Source organism: Alexandromys fortis, unplaced genomic scaffold (genome assembly GCF_014885135.2).
Source record: "Alexandromys fortis isolate MF-2015 unplaced genomic scaffold, M_Fortis_MF-2015_v1.1 scaffold_17, whole genome shotgun sequence".
Classification (NCBI taxonomy): domain Eukaryota; kingdom Metazoa; phylum Chordata; class Mammalia; order Rodentia; family Cricetidae; genus Alexandromys; species Alexandromys fortis.
Genome location: NW_026067896.1, coordinates 3661424 through 3678149, shown reverse-complemented (window position 1 = coordinate 3678149; position 16726 = coordinate 3661424). Strand labels below are relative to the sequence as shown.

Genomic DNA, 16726 nt, shown 5'->3' with positions numbered 1-16726 from the left:
CTGGTCTAGAGTATATGGCCGTTAGTGTAATGTAGACACTGGTCTAGAGTATATGGCCGTTAGTGTAATGTAGACACTGGTCTAGAGTATATGGCCATTAGTGTGTTTGCTACGCTTCAGAGCCAGCATAACCATTTCACAAAAGCTTTTTATATGCTTTGAAAAAGGGCATCAACGAACCTTTAATTTTAAAAGATGCATGGTGCAGGAGTGTAGTTCACATACGTACACGTTTAGCATGTGTGAAACCTTGAGTTGAAGGCCCAGCACGCCCAAAGTCAGAGGCCAGCTCTGTTGAGTTGGTTCTCCTGACTTTAGGGTGGGTTCCAGGGTTCAAACTCATACTTAAATTTGAGTATCTTCCACAGCTACTTAATAATGAAGGCATCTTGAAGAGATATTCTTTAAAAAGGAAAATTATATTTATTCTTATTCTATGCATATGGGTCCATGGAGCCCAGAAGAAGAGGGCGTTGGTATTTTGGAACTAGAGAAGGTTGTCCGCCTCCACGCGGGTGCTAGGAATTGAACTTAGAGCAGTTGTTGCTCTCACCTGCAGAGCCCTTGGCTTTCCCATTGCCTTGTATCAAGTTCGCATTATCCTGCACATAGCCTATTCCAAGTGGCTCCAGTCTACACCTCCAGATGTGCGCACCTCCTTTCCATTCGAGGTCTTTCTGAATAGTAAACATGGCCTGTTAAACAGAACTCCTATACTTAAGTTTTAAAATGAAGAGTTTCGTGCTTGCCAATTTTCTGCAAGGATTTTATTTGGATTGAGAAGAGAGCCTCAAGGCTCACTCCCGCAGAGCCTCCCAGGGAACTGTTGCAGAAACTCGTTTCCCCATAGTGGAGGTTTGTGCCCAGGTGCCCTGTCTGTTTAGAGCGGACTGACTATTCGAGGCTGTGGCAGATCCCTGCATTGTCCTCATGACGCTGACTTTGTAGATGTGAGCCATGGGGTGGTGAAGGCATCTGGGAATAAAGGAAATCTGTGAAAGGGTCAGTCACGTGTGCTTGTACTCTCTTGTAGACCTGGTACACGTCCTGGAAGCAGGAAGTAAAGGGGCTCTTGCAGGAATTTTTGGAAGAGTCTGTCTAAGAGAGGAGTCCAGACTTAAGGATGTTCACACAGTGGGTGGCTCTGCAGCCACCTGGCAGTCTCTAGCCACCTCCCGTGTGAGCATTCCCTACCGTGTGGCCAGCGAGGGACTGTGGATAGGTGGTCCGGGTGAGCAGGTCAGGCAGACTGCAGGCGGGAGCTTCCGGCTTGGGTCCGCGGGGGTAGGCGGGGCCTATGACGTCAGGGACGCGGTGGCGCGCAGGGCACGCCCGGGAGCAGGCTGGGTGACCGGAAGCTGGAGGGCTAAGGACGGAGTGGAGCGGGGCCTCCCGGGGGAGGAGCCTTTCGGAGGGGCGGGACGGGGCGGAGCCTCTGCGAAGTGGGGCGGGGCCGCCTGGGGGAGGAGCCTCTCGGAGGAGAAGCGGCCGTGGGTGGCCCGGAGCCGGAGGAGGGTCGCGCCGGGCGGAGCGGCCGGCCTCCGCTAGTGTCTGCTCTCCGCTCCGGCTCGGAGCTAAGTCGCCGCGCTCAGGCCCTGGGCTTCCTTAGCTCTGGCGGAGTCGGCGCGATGGGCGAGCCGGAAAGGCCGGCGGCGGCCAGGCCGGAGGAGGATGAGGTAAAGGTCGCAGTCGCTCCATCCTCCGCCGCAGGGAGGGTCAGGCCCGAACTTCGGGTCCTGGCTCGGCTGCGGAGTCCTGATCGTCGCCGTCGGAGACCCGGTACCGCCGGAAGGAAGCGCCCTCGCTGCAGGCTGGTGGGGGAGGGGCGCGGGCGCAGGGCTCGCTCGGGGCTTGCCCGGGACGGCGGCTCTCCCGGTGTCTCCTGCTCTGGAACCCTGGCTGGGGCTGCGGCGGCTCTCCCCTCCGCTGCCGAGGAGCGCGTGTGCAGGTGCATGAGGGGGCAGATGACAGGCGGGGCCGCGAGGCCAGCTGGGCGCAGACCGAGCTGCAACGGAGTCCTCGGGGTGTCTGTTCCTTCCTTCACAGAGAATGAAGTGCTGTTATGCAAAGTGCCACGGAGCTTAATAAATCTAAAATTAACTTACTTATCCCCTTTGCTTCTGTGCTACCAGAGAGATGAAGGTGATAACGCACATAAATACCATATTAGAAGAGTACATAGTCATTTAAGTTATTATTGTATGGTTTCCAGTACCCCATTTTGGGGAGGCAAATATTCTAAGATATTCGGAATATATGAGTAATACGTTTTTGTATCTCAGTGTGGTATCTTTGAATTTAATATTATGGCAATTTGGAAGGGACATAAAAGTTTCAGCCCACGGACTTTCGTGCTTAATTAAACTGGCATTTCTAGACAAAGATGTAGATTCTAGGTTGATTTTTATTTTGTAAACATTTGGTAATAAGCTATGACTATCCCTTAGTTTGTTCTCCTTGAAACAAAGGTCCTCATACCAGTTTCTCCACTCAGGTGAAAACTCTGACTTCTCTGATTTGCCAGTGACACCAGGAGGGAGGTTCTGCCCTAACACCTAGAAGTTCACTTTTTTTTTTTCTTTTAACCTTTGATTAATAAAGAGAGCAGAATTTTAGGCTAGGGTGAATTTTAGTGAGTACTTTTAATGAGTTCAAAGGTTTTTGAGATGCAGGGATATCTGAAACTTCTATCTCTGGATATGACAGAGCAGTGGGGCCTACTGGTGTCAGAACCATCTGCAGCTACTAATAAAGACCAAGTCCCTGAGCCCACGACCTGTACGTGTGACGAGCTCTGCAGGTGATCTTAGCGCCCTGGATTCAAGGGTCGTCATGTGTGTGTGAATCCACAGTGTCCATAGCGCTCATCAGTTCCTCAGAATGTCCAAGACTGGACAACCCCGAATGACACGCCTAAGACTCATCACTAGAACCAGGTTCAACTCCCCAAGTTGTTGACCTCAGCCAGGATTCTATTGGTGGTGATGGAGAATAAAATGATACTTTTAAAAAGTACGTGGCTGCCACAGCGCGCAGATAAGTGGCAGGGACTCGAGAGGCAGCCACCGGCAAGCGAAGAAGGGCGGAGAGGCAGCCTGGGCAGCCACAGGCAGGCGGAGAAGGGCGGGGTGAGAGTCTGAGACACGCAGATGCCAGTCTCGATTAGGTTGTGTAGGCAACTACCGGGGAATCATGACCTAGATTTTTATCTTGGCAACTCTTCATACCAGATGACCAGAAGCGAAGACAGAAGAAACTAAAAACACAGGTTTTGAAAAACGTGGTAGACTCTTGCCAAGGATTACTTTAGGTTCTCATGGCTTTGGCTTTGGCTCTCTGCCTTCCGGCTTCCCTGCCCTCCAGTCCTGTTGCCACTGTCAGCTCTGTCTCTCATTAAATATGTGATTGGTTGTTACATCCCTAATGCTCATTCTACAGAAATCTCTCAAGCTCTCAATTCCCACTAAAAAAAAAAATTAATAAGACTCACTAGCAAGGGCCTATCAAAGTCAAGTTTATTTTTAGTACAATTTTCACATCTTAATTTATGTTCTCAATTTGTACATTATTTGTTAGCAAAATTTAGTTTCTTTCCTTTTATTTTTTCTTTTTTTATTGTTGTTGTTTTTTTGAGACAGGGTTTCTTTCTGTAGCCCTGGTTGTCCTGGAACTCTGTAGACCAGGGTGGCCTGAACTCACAGAGATCCTCCTGCCTCTGCCTCCTAAGTGCTGGTGTTAGAGGCGTGCGCCACCACCACCCGGCTTAGTTTCTTTTTCTCATTCATCCTGAACCTGAGGTATCTGTCTTCCAGGTGCCACTTCTATTCTTGTTAATTCCTAGTCAGAAACTCTTGGTGATTATCCATAAGAATCATGTCATAATGTATGTATAATGAGGGCCAGAGGTAAGAAATGAGGGCAAGGAGAATTCAGATATGAGCTTCTGTACACTGCCACATCTTTGTAAACCTTTAATTTCCCCCTAGACTGGTTGACATTCAGCGTCTCATCCTTTCTAGAATTCCTCTCTTTGCTGAGGCTGGAGTCCGATCAGACCACTGCTGCTTTTGCTTGTCCTCCCTGCCTTTCAGTCTGTCTCCCCCTGGCTTCTCTACTCTCCACACGCTAGCATTCTCTTCCTCACCCCCTTGTCTTTCTGATTTTTTTTTTAGCCTGGACCCCACTTACCCCAGACTGCCCTTCAGACTGACTATGCAGCTGAAGATGACTTAGAACTTCTTCATTGATCTCAGGGCCTAGTTTATGCAGCATTGGGGATAGAACATGGGGCTTCATACGTGGTAGGCAAGTGCTCTCCCAAACGAGCTAAGTCTCAAGCTCTGTGTGTTGGCATTCTTCAGGGCCCGCAGGCTGTGCCCTCAGCTATCCTGTTCCCTCCAGTTCTCCCCGGATCATCCGTTTCCTTGGTAATTATTAACAGAGTTGCCCTCTCTCTTGTGCCATAGTGTTCTATTTTCAGCTGCCTACTAGAAATCTCGAACCTGAATTTGTTATCATTCTTATTGACAAAACTGACTTTATAGATTGTTTTGAATGTGCTATGCCAGATACACAGATGTACATGTTTGTATTCTTCTACATGTCAGAGTTATTGGATGATGATAAGTTTGCAGGGGACAGCAGTTTCAGTGACAGCAATATGGCAGGTAACCTTTGGTGATCTGGCTGAGGAAAGGTTCTTTTGTCTCAGCCTTTTATTAGTATTAACTCTTCTATCACACATTACACAAAAATGTTTCTCTATGCAGTTTACGAATGAATATGTTAAAGAGGCTACAGGTGAGTAGTTTACTGGTAAAGAAGGAACTCAGAGCCGGCCATGCTGTAGAGACCAGGCTGCAGGAGAGTCAGGATTGTAGGTGGCCATGTAGTTGGCTACAGAGGCAAGGAGGGAAGGACTGGGTTAGAACAAGAATTAGCAAGTGGATGAGTTAGCAGGTACATGTGTTAGCTGGTGCATGGGTGAGCAAGTGGATGGATTAGCAGGTATGTGTGCTAGCAGGTGAATAGGTGAGGTGGATGGGAGAGCAAGTGAATGGATAATCAGGTGAATGGAGGAGCAGGTGGATAGGGACTAAGCTGAAGCCCCAAAGACAATCAAGAGTTCTCTGCTTGTCAGTTACACACACACACACACACACACACACACACACACACACACACACACACCAGGCAGCAGGTAGGTAGGTGTGGAGCCATTCTCATCACAGTTCTAGGTACTCACCACCTTATGAAGGTCATGTGAGAGATTTATACTCCTCTAATCTGTTATGTCTGATACATTCTTGAGCCGGGGTTTCCGAATAAGATTGTAGTGCTCCCGTGTGCCCCACAGTCTCAATGCACCTGGCACGTGTACAGGGAGGTCCCCTTTCTACTACCAGGAACAAGTCATTTGTCAGTCTGTACTACAAAAGCAGTGCTGGACAGACTGGTGCTGCTTGTCCACCTAGGAGCACAGACATCCTCCGCCCATAAAAGCACAGCCTTAAGCCGCTTTTTTTGTATACATTATAGAGTAACTTAGAGTAGATAGCTTTCTCTCAACACAGATACTTTGTATTAATAACTTCCTTACTGGCGCTTGAGTAACTACAGTAGATAGCCTCTCTCAACAACAGATACTTTGTATTAATAGCTTTGTTACTGGCGCTTGGCTAGTAGTAACAGTTGATCTACTTTGTGTTAAACTGATTGAGAGTGGACCAGTTCTGGTCTGGTTATTCAGCTGTTCGCATATTGAGCATTTTCTATGCCCTGTTATTTCTGGTAAAAATCTTGCAGTTGCAGGGGTTGAATATTTTTAGCAAGAACTATTTGTTTTATTTTTTAAAGTTCATTTGTGTGTGTGTGTGTGTGTGTGTGTGTGTGTGTAGGAGGCTATATCTATGTGTTTGTGTAGGAACACATATCCCACTGTGAATATATGGAAATCAGAAGACAATAAGGACAAGAAATGGGAAAGACACTAATTTAAAATTTGTCTCTTTTCAATTTCTTTTCAAACCCTGCCTCATTTCTACAAGGGATCATAAAACACAAATCCAATATTGTTACTTGTCTGATTAAAAATCTTTGGTGAAAAAGAATAAACAAACAAACAAACAAACCTTCAGCGCTTCCAAGTGTTACATTTAGAGGCTAGATTACCTGCTCCAAAGTTTCTAAAAATTAATTTCTTAATTTCCATTTAGTATGCAAAATAGACATACCCAGCCTAACTTCAGATAAAATTTAGCCAAGGAATAATATTTTAGAATTCAAAAGTTAATTTGTCTTTTTTCTATAAAATAATGACATTGATTTTTTTAAATTAACAAAGCATTGTTTCAGAGAAGTTATTGGACAATAGCTGTGGTGAGATTAGTATTTACATTCAAGATCCTTTCTGTGGCATTAATACTGGACCCCAATTTCCAAATAAAATCATAAGTGTGATGCCATTTGATAAATTCACTTTATTTTTTATTTTTTATTCTAGTAGAATAATTTTAAGTTTTTATTTATAAGATTATAAAATAAGTCAAAGAAATTGTGAGAGTTGACAAACTTATTTTGAATTTAGATATAAATGGAAGGTGAAGATTTATATCTAACCAGCCAACATTTTCTTTGTATATTATCAGTTCTCCCTGGTGTTTTTTGTTTATTTGTTTTGTTTTCAAGACAAAGTTTCTCTGTGTAGCACTGGTTTGCCTAGAACTCACTCTGTAGACCAGGCTGGGCTCAAACGCAGGGATCCATCATCCTCTGCCTCCCGAGTGCTGGGTCGATGCACAGCATTAGATTATTCTCTTACTCACCTTGCTGTTAATCTGTGCTGTTGGTTTGTCCATCATTGACATACATGGTAGCCAGAGGCTTCAGACTGTGTGGCCAGTAGCAGGCTGCTTCCCTGCACTGCCCACTTCTCCTCATACTGTGTTGACCTTGCCGGGGTGAGACCTCTCTGCGACCCTGTAATGTAATGAAATGTTGTGTAAGCTAATGACAAATGTAGAAAGAAACCTACCGCCAGGAAGACTTAGGTGGGAAGCTCTGGGGAACGCAGTAAAGGGAGCTGCTGGAAACAACCGTGCTAAGTTCATCATTGTGGCACACAGCTATAATCCCAGCACACAGGAGACTCAGGTGGGTAGTCAAAGTGTGAGGCTAGCCTGGGCTACATAGTAAGACACAGCTCAAAAAGGAAAAGCAAATAACAATAAGAATACCCTAAAGAATGGTTTTTTACCACAGGCCTGCTGAGGGCATCCTGGAGAACCTTACGTGAACCTCTTCTAACTGTGTTAAAATATGCCTTATGAAATTTGTCAACTCAGGTCCAGTTGAGAGGTTTATGTTAGTTAGCCCCCCCCCTCTCGTCACATGATAGAATATATAATAATACCTTCCTGATGGGGCTTCTTTTAATCCTTCATGAATTAGTGTCATGTTGCATTTTTACCAGGGGGGGACAGGAAGAAAGTCTATACAAATGTCGCTTACATTCCAGTTTAAAGGTACTAGTCTTCAAAACTTCCCCAGTCCTGAGCCCAGCCAGGTAGGTATTCTCTAAGATGTACAGACTCCAAGGGTGACTGCTTCTATTTTCCTTCCTACCTTTCAGAATGCCCCATCTAGCAAATGGAATGATGGTAGAGATTTCTAGTCCTATAGATACCTCAATAGTATAATACAAAGCACAGGTAAAATGCAGAATAATATTTCAATGCAATTGATATATTTCTAAAAGAATTAAAAGAGTAATATGGGCCACATGGATTCAAAATCCTTGTTGACTGAGTTAGGGAGATAGTTCATTTAGTAGTGCCTGCTTTGTAAGTATGATGATCTCAGTTGAAATTCCCAGCACCCAACTAAAATCTAGTGTTGATATGTATCCAGCGCTGGGGGGTAGGTGCAGAGATAGGTTGATGGCTAGACCAGTCAGTCTAGCCAATCAGGGGCTCAGGGTTCAGTGGAGTAGACAAAGACACCTGATGACACACACCTTCTGGTGACACACACCTACATACACCTACATAAACTCACACCTACACACATACTGCTCATGTATATACTGCATACCCACATACACACACATGCATACACACCACACACACATACTGTTTATGTATACTGTATACACACCACACACACACACACATGACACCCTACACACTTCTTTTTTTTAAATTTATTTATTTATTTATTTATTTATTTATTTATTTATTTATTTATTATGTATACACTATCCTGTCTGTGTGTCTGCCTGCAGGCCAGAAGAGGGCATCAGATCTATTTTCATATGGTTGTGAGCCACCATGTGGTTGCTGGGCAATGCTCTTAACCACTGAGCCATCTCTCCAGCCCCCTACACACCTCTTTACTCGAGACTTATGCCTTCTCAATTTGTCCTCAGTTCTAGCTAATGGTGTATTTGAGCATCTATCTCTGTCTCTCCCTCTCTGAGTTTTGCTGTAGCTCAGAAAGTAACTTTAATTAATTGTTTGTTTGTTTGTTTGTTTGTTTGTTTATCAAGACAGGATTTCCCTGTGTAGCTCTGGCTGTCCTGGAACTCACTCTGTAGACCAGGTTGGCCTTGAACTCACAGATGTATCTGTCTGCTTCTGCCTCCAGAGTGCTGTGAAGTTACCCAATGGTTGGATACCCGAAAGGATTCTGTACATCAGACTGCTTCCCCAGTCTGTGCTATCTCTCAGACTTTTCCCAGATGTATATTTAAGTTTGAGTCAGAGAGAAATTTCTACATTTAAAAAAAGTGTTTTTACTTTGATTTTTTAAAGCAATTGTCTTCAGATACAAACGAAAACACAGAGAGGTCAAATGAAGAGCCTCTTCTAAGAAAGAGTTCCCGCCGGTTTGTCATCTTTCCGATCCAGTACCCTGATATTTGGAAGATGTATAAACAAGCACAGGCGTCTTTCTGGACCGCAGAGGAGGTATGTGGCAAGTCTGCGTTGGTGTTCCTTCCTGCATGTTCAGTGCTTGCCTTACAGGGTATCGAAATATTTCTACTCATAAGAAACATTAAATAAGATATGGCTCAGAATTAATATAGATCCTTAGTTCTCATTAGTAATAAATATAACTAATTTTTAATCAACTTAAATTGAACATAATTAGCTTAGTGTCTGTAAATAAGTTTCTTGGTACAAGGAAATGCCATCTTATTCTGCCAGATTTTTGCTTTTGTTTCTGAGACAAGGTTAATCCAAGGTTGACCATGTTAGTCCATGGTCAAGATCCCTTTGCCTTTACTTTTAGTATATTGTAGAAGTATATATAGTATATTATATATAATATATAGTATATAAAATAGAAGACCATTTTCTATTTTTTAAGATTTATTTATTTTTATTCTGTGTGTATAAGTTTGCCTGCGTGTGTGCGTGTGTCTGTGTGCGCGCGCACCACATGTGTTACTGGTGCCTTCAGAGACCAGCAGAGATTCTTAGGTCTCAGGAATTGGAGTCACAGGTGATTGGGAACTGAACCGGAGTCCTCTGCAAGAGCAGCAAATGCTCCTAACCAGTGAGCCATCCCTGCAGCCAGTCTACCCATATTTTTTTTCTTTTTAAATAGATTCTTAGTTTCCCATGACTAAATAAGACCAGTCTGTTTTTTGCTCGCTCATTTGCTTGTTGTTATAGTTACTCATTTATTTATGTGTGCGTGTGTTTGTAGAATTGAAGTGATCTCACCTTTGGCAGCAAGCACCTTTACCCGCTGAGCCATTTCGCCAGTCCTAACACCAGTTTATACGTATGGTCAGCAGAATAAACAAAATTGCAGCCGCTGTTTAAAAGATGAAGTGTGAGAGTGAGACAGTGGTGGCTCACACCTTTCACCCCAGTCCTGCGGAGGCAGACACAGGCGAATCCCCAGTGTGAGGCCAGCCTGGCCTACAGATTTCCGGCAGCCAGAGCAACACAGAGAAACCCAGGCTCAGAAAAACCAGAAACAGCAACAACAAAAGTGGAAGGGTGAAAACCTTAAGGACCCTCACTGGCTTTTTTTTTTTTCTTAGTGGTTCTTTATTTATAAGGTAGGCTGAAGCAGTTGTTACAGTGTAGAAGGGAGACACTTTACACACTGTTATCATACAAGTTTAGAACAAAACTGCACAGGGAGAGGTCAACTCTCAATACAAACTAGCAACTAAACCACAATAATTTACTTTAGAAAGGCATTTCAGCTGTGACGCTGCCTTTACGATATGTAAAAACACAAACAGAACTACCCAGGGTGTTTGTCATATTCTTTCTACATAGCTTCACAGGGGGACACAGCTGCGGTCCTGTGAGCAGTCTGCCCACCCTGCAGTCCACGCAGCTTTGAGCCTGAGTTCACAGTCTAGCAGAGCACAGCTGCTGCAGCAGCGCAGCCACTGGCTGCTTACTATAAATGTAACTTTTTTCACTTTCAGAGTGAGCTCACCACATAGGTTAGACAATACTTGCTGGTTTAAAAAATACTTATGCAAATGATTGCTGTGTGGTTTAATCAAACACACATATAGTTGTCGTCTTTATTATTTAATTATTTCTCATTGCTTATGAGAGGCACATAGTACCCTCTGTATATGTATCCATTAGCATCTCTGTCTCTGGAGAGCTGTGTCTTTGTGAATTGATGTCTTTAGCTCTGTATGCCTGTCAGTCAAGAGACCAAATCTGGGCAGACAAGATGGCTCATTGGACAGAAGCACTTTCTGAACAAGCCTGGTAGCCTCAGTTTGATTCCTGGACTCACTCCTGAATTTTCCTCTGATCTCTACACATGCGTCATAGCACACACGTGATCTGTTTTTCTACCCTGCACCCTCATACACACAGATAGATAGATAGATAGATAGATAGATAGATAGATAGATAGATGGATGGATAGATAGTTGGATGGATGAAAGGTGGTTTAGAAAACAGACCAAGCTGGAACTAACACCCTGTGAAGAATGCAGGGTCTGAGGCCAGGCTGCTTCAATGCAAATCCTGGTCTGCCACGCTCTGTCTGTGGAAGTGGCTTCCTCTTCCTCCGCATCTCACTGTTAAATTAGGCTGCTAGTATGTGGCACATTGGGTTGTTATGAGGATCAATGGAGTAGTTATAATCATGTTTGACATTTGATAAGCACTAAATAAATGTGAACTATGACTTCATAAAAGAAATTTTAGCCTAGAATTTAAAGCACCAATGTCTGTACGCTATTTTCAGATATTTACATGTCGTTGTTATATTGTCGATATTGTTATATATTGTAGTTGACATATGAAGCAAAACACCAGTGTTTGTATAGTAGTCCAGGAGGGTCTGCACACCTGACTTACCTATCTGCCTGTGGTTTTTAGAAACTTTTTGTTAGATATGGTTCAGTAGAGCACACAGTTGGTCTTTTTGTTTGTCATGTTTAAAAAAAGGAACTTGTGATATTTGGGTTTCTCAAAATTCATTGGAAATTAATTGCTTCTTTTAAAAACAATATTAAATGTCTTATGACCAGGATATACTAATTTAAAAAATTAAAACGTAAGTTGATATTGATTTTGCAGGAAGATTCAAATACATGTTTTGAAAGGAAGTCAAAGATATTTTTAGTTCCACATATTAAACAAATTATGTAAAAAAATAGTTAACTAGCTTTATATTCTAGTTTTTAAATCAGTGGTTGAATTAATTCCAAAATAATAAGCCCTGACTCAGAAGACAAAGTATAGGCTTGGAAGTTTTCTAAAAGCCAGTCAGGTATTCCTGATAATAAGCTTTCTGTTACTATGACAAAAATACCTGAGAAAATTAAGTTTTACAGTAACTGCCACAGGGTAGCACCCAAGCCTTTGCTTTAACACATGGGCCTCGGGGAGCCGTGAGGTCGAAAGCTGTAGCAGCAAGTCTGGAATCACTGTTTAGGTGGTGAAACTGAGGATGAGCACATAGAGATAAAATAGACGAGGAATTTTACTTCTAGAAGGAAATATAACCATGATTATTTAACAGTACAAGTAAAATGTATAGGGCATTTTAAAGCTCAGTGTTTAAAGAGTCAAATTTAGTATTTAGGACTAGACATATTGCAGTATTAAATTTAATATCGAGAATATAGTATGTGAGAACAGGAAAGATTTAACCTGAGTTGAGCTGACAGCAGAAGGGAACTTGGATTTGCTGGTATATCTTATAAAGTGGAGACGAGTGTTTCCCTCCTCAGCCCACTGTATTTCTAGAGCTTAGCCTACTGTCTGGCATGTATTGAGTGCCCAGGAAATACTTACGATATAGCAGGAAAAGAGTTTCAGGAAAGGATACAATGACTGAAGGTTAGAATATTGGTCTTTTTGTTTTTTGAAAGGTCATGAAGAAATTGGGTTAGAATAATTAAAGAATCAAAGCCAGCAGAATTTTTTTTTTTTTTTACAAAGGACAGTTTTATATTTCAAGTATTTGTCGCATTACTGTGAAACACACTTAGGGGTTTTTATAGAACAACATAAGAACTATGCACTGTTGTTTTCTCCGAATTCGCAAATTGAAACATTAATCCCCAGTGTGATGATGTTTGGAGGTTGGGCAGTGGGAGGTAATTTGGTAATGAGGATAGTAAGGGTGAAGGTCTCATGAGTGAGATTGATGTCTTTATAAAAAAAATATCAGAAGGCAGTTTTCTCTTTGCCCTGTGACCATATGGCAAGAAGGCACCGTCTAAATAACTTCTTGAAAATGTTCGCTTTGGGTGCTGGAGAGATGAGATGACTCAGGAGTTAAGAGCACTGGCTGCTTTTCTAGAGGACTCAGGTTTGATTCCCAGGACTCACATGGTGACTCAAAATTATCAGTAACTCCAGTTCCAGGCGATCTAACACTCTTCTGGCCTTTGTGGGCAGCCAGCATGTACAGAGTACAAAAAAACAGACGTGCGGATAAACCATCTGTACACATAAAAAAAAAAAGAACCTACCCCTATCCCATCATGGTTATTTCCATGACCAAAAACAACTTAGGGAGGAGAGGGTTCATTTCATCTTACACCTTGTAGCTGATCATCCAGCGAAGTCAGAGTAGGTACTCAAGGCAAGAACCTGGCTGCGTACTGACTTGCTCTCTGTGCCTTATTAAACCTGCTTTCTTTTTTTCTTTTTTCTGAGACAAGGTTTCTCTGTAGCTCTCAAGCCTGTCCTGGAACTAGCTCTTATAGAACAGGCTGACCTCGAACTCACAGAGATCCACCTGCCTCTGCCTCCTGAGTGCTGGGATTAAAGGTGTGTGCCACCACCACCTGGCTAAACCTGCTTTCTCAGCACCTAGGACCACTGGCCTAGGGGTGGAACTGTCCCTGGTGGGCTGGACCCTCCAACATCAATCATCAATTAAGAAAATACTCTACAGGCTTGTACACAGGCCAATATAGTGTTGGGAAGGGGCACATAACACTAGCCAGCACAACTGACCCCTTGTCAACTTGACACAAACATTTTACTAATAAAACATAACCATTTCTTGTTCTTCCACAAACCTTCATATTAATAATAGTATTATGATATGAAGCATTCCAACTTTTAAAAATCCCGTAGTCTTTACAAATTCAAACACTTAAAAGGTTCAGTCACTTTAAAATATCCAAAGTCTCTCTGTAGCTCCAAAGTCTCTCCAAAAGTTTGAAATCTTTTTACAATGAAATTTCTTAACAGTGACCTTAAGTTAAAAATTAAAAAAAAAAAAGTTCCTTTCTTATTCCAAGAGGAGAGTGAAGACTGTGGGACAATAGTCTTGTACCCTATAAAGATTTGTCAGATGTATGGTGTGGAATTTCTCAGCTCCATGGGAAAAGTTTCTCTTCAGTGGTGCTGGTCTCTTGTTAATTAGCCACAGCTGATTTTTCAGCTCCGGCTGAAACCCAAGAAGCAATTCAAAATACTGTACAGCACAGTAGTTTTTTAAGGGACTCTCAGACTTCCCTCTGAAACTTCACAAGCTAGGCCTCTGTTGTCTGTATCACTCTCAGTTGAGGTTCCCTCTTCCAAAATGACTCTGTCTGTGTCAGTTGGTTGTAAACTTAGCCAGTACACACCCAGACCTTGGACTTACAGCTTCCAGAACTTTGAAGAATAAATGATTTTTTAAAATCTATTCTGTCTGTGGTGACTTGGTGTAGCAGCAAGATCCAGCTAACTCTGTAAGATACATTTAATGATAATTTGAAAAGTTTGGGTTTTGCCAAGTTTTTGATTCCATTCTCTTAGTTACAAAGAGTACTTTTAATCAACATTTTCAAAGGTATTTTTATTCTAGAAGAAGCCAGTCTTAGTTAGCATTTCTATTGCTATGAAGAGACACCATGGCCACAGCAACTCTTATAAAGGAAAACATTTAATTGAGGCTGGTTTACATTTTCAGAGGTGTTTACATTATCATCTTGGAGGACATGGCAGCCTGCAGACAAACATGGTTCTAGAAAAGGAGCTAAGAGTTCTACTTCTTGATCCACAGGCAACAGGAAGTGAACTGTATTCTACATTGGGTGTAGCTTGAGCATATGTGACCTCAAAGCCTGCCTGCATAGTGGTACACTTCCTCTAACCAGGCCAATAGTACCAATCCCTATGGGCCAAGCACTCAAACACATGAGTCTTTGGGAACCACTCCTATTCAAACCACCACAAAGCCATCCCTATAAACTGCCTCAAAACCCAGGTTATTATCTTCCTGACATAATGATTCTTCAGTAAAAAAGAGTAGCCAGCAGTAGCTTAGAGGCTATAATTAGCAGGTGATGAATCTAACTAATATAGTAACTACTGCAGAAACAAATGACTGCTGATAGCTACTTTATATACTTGACTAGTTTTTACTTTCTCTTTCCTTTTTGTTCATTCATTAACTTGGTGCTATGCCACTAGCTTTATTAATTTTAATATGTTAAGAATGTATCCTGGCCAATTAGCCAAAAACCAGTTTCCTCCCCTTCTCTCCTCGTTTCTCTCTCTCCCGCCTCACTTCCTTGAACATGCTAGGATTGTTTAGTTTGTTTAAACAAATTTTACTGGGTATGTTTAAGGTGTGGATCATGGTGTTGTAAAATACGTGTGCACACACACGCACACACTTGCATGCAAGCACACACACGTGTATAAACCTTTTCCTGTTAACAAATGAACACACACACACACACACACACACACATATATATATATATATACTGTTTCGTGTACTGATTCTTGTCCTCTTGTGTGGCAAGAGCAGCTATAATGTACTAATTAGGTAAATGTTCTGAGTACAGCACATTATTGTTAACATACCATTTATCTTATTTTGATTTTTGTGATTTTTAATGTATTTTTTTTCTGACATAGCTCTTCTTTAAAGAAAAACTTTTCTAAACTCTTTAAGTGAAAAGCAACTGGAGTGTGTTTGTCCTAGGTTGACTTGTCAAAGGACCTCCCTCACTGGAACAAGCTTAAGTCGGATGAGAAGTATTTTATCTCCCACATCTTAGCCTTTTTTGCAGCCAGTGATGGAATTGTCAATGAAAACTTGGTAAGATTTTATTTTATTGTTGTCCTTATTTTGTATTTGAATGACAATGTTAATAAGGTCACCATAGAACCTGCCTGAGGAAAGAAAGATGCCTTGATGAGAGACTAGATGAGGCTTAACTTCTATTTAAAAAACATGTGTGGTGTGTGTGTGTGTGTGTGCGTGTGTGTGTGCGTGTGTGTGTGCGCGTGTGTGTGCGTGTGTGTGCGCGTGTGTACGTGTGTGCGCGCGTGTGTGTGCGTGTGTGTGCGTGTGTGTGCGTGCGTGTGTGTGTGTGCGTGTGTGTGCGCGTGTGTGTGTGTGTGTGTAGGCAAAGGCCAGAGGAGACACTGGCTGTCTTCCTCTGTTGCTCTCTGCCTTATTCCCTGAGAGAAAGTCTCTTCATTGAACTTGGAGCTCACCATTATTTGGCTAAATTGACTGTCCAGAGAACCCCAAGGATCCTCTGTCTCTGATCCCTCTTCACTGGAGTTACAGGCTCACAGACACATGCCTTGATTTTTATGTTGGTGCTAGGGAATCCACACTAGGGTCCTCATGCTAATGTAACAAGTATTCTTACCCAGTAAAGGTGCCTCCCCAGACACCAAAGTTTAATTTCTGAGTATATTTTTCTCATGAAGTTTCAGAGGAAAAGATAGTTTCAGCGATGTGAAACAAAATCCAAAATTTCACAGAATTCATAAACTTGATTTTTTTTTCCTCCAATAACAAACTTGATAGAGAACATGCCCTTAATAGTCACCTGCAGCTCTGTGTAGATCTAGGTTCTGCCCCTCATATAAAAAAATGTGTTATGAAATGGTTCTGGTATAACTGGATATCAACATGTAAAATGGAAATAGACCCATATCTATCACCATGCACAAAACTCAAGTCCAAATGGACCAAAGACCTCAACATAAAACCAACCACACTGAACCTCATAGAAGAGAAAGTGGGAAGTACACTTGAACGCATTGGCACAGGAGATCACTTCCTAAATATAACCCCAGTAGCACAGACACTTAGAGAAACAATAAATGGAACTTCTTGAAGCTGAGAAGCTTCTTTAAGCAAAGGACATGGTCAATAAGACAAAACAGCAGCCTACAGAATAAGAAAAAAATCTTCACCAACCCCACATAGAACAGAGGGCTGATCTCTAAAACATATAAAGAACTCAATAAATTGG

At 42.3% G+C, this 16726-nt stretch overlaps 1 protein-coding gene across 3 annotated transcripts in view; it reads left to right on the top strand.

Moving 5' to 3' along the window:
- Nucleotides 1–1481: 1481 nt before the first annotated feature.
- Rrm2b (ribonucleotide reductase regulatory TP53 inducible subunit M2B) overlaps nt 1482–16726 on the top strand; it is a 31175-nt gene continuing 15930 nt past the window's right edge. The window contains exons 1-4 of one of the 3 annotated variants that reach the window (XM_050162222.1): nt 1482–1676; nt 4362–4427; nt 8811–8966; nt 15436–15552. In XM_050162222.1, coding sequence (XP_050018179.1) covers nt 1629–1676; nt 4362–4427; nt 8811–8966; nt 15436–15552 — 387 coding nt within the window. In that variant the 5' untranslated portion in view covers nt 1482–1628. Of the gene's footprint in view, nt 1677–1770; nt 1949–4361; nt 4428–8810; nt 8967–15435; nt 15553–16726 lie in introns of those variants that run through there. The other 2 variants (XM_050162225.1, XM_050162231.1) reach the window with 2 other exon arrangements.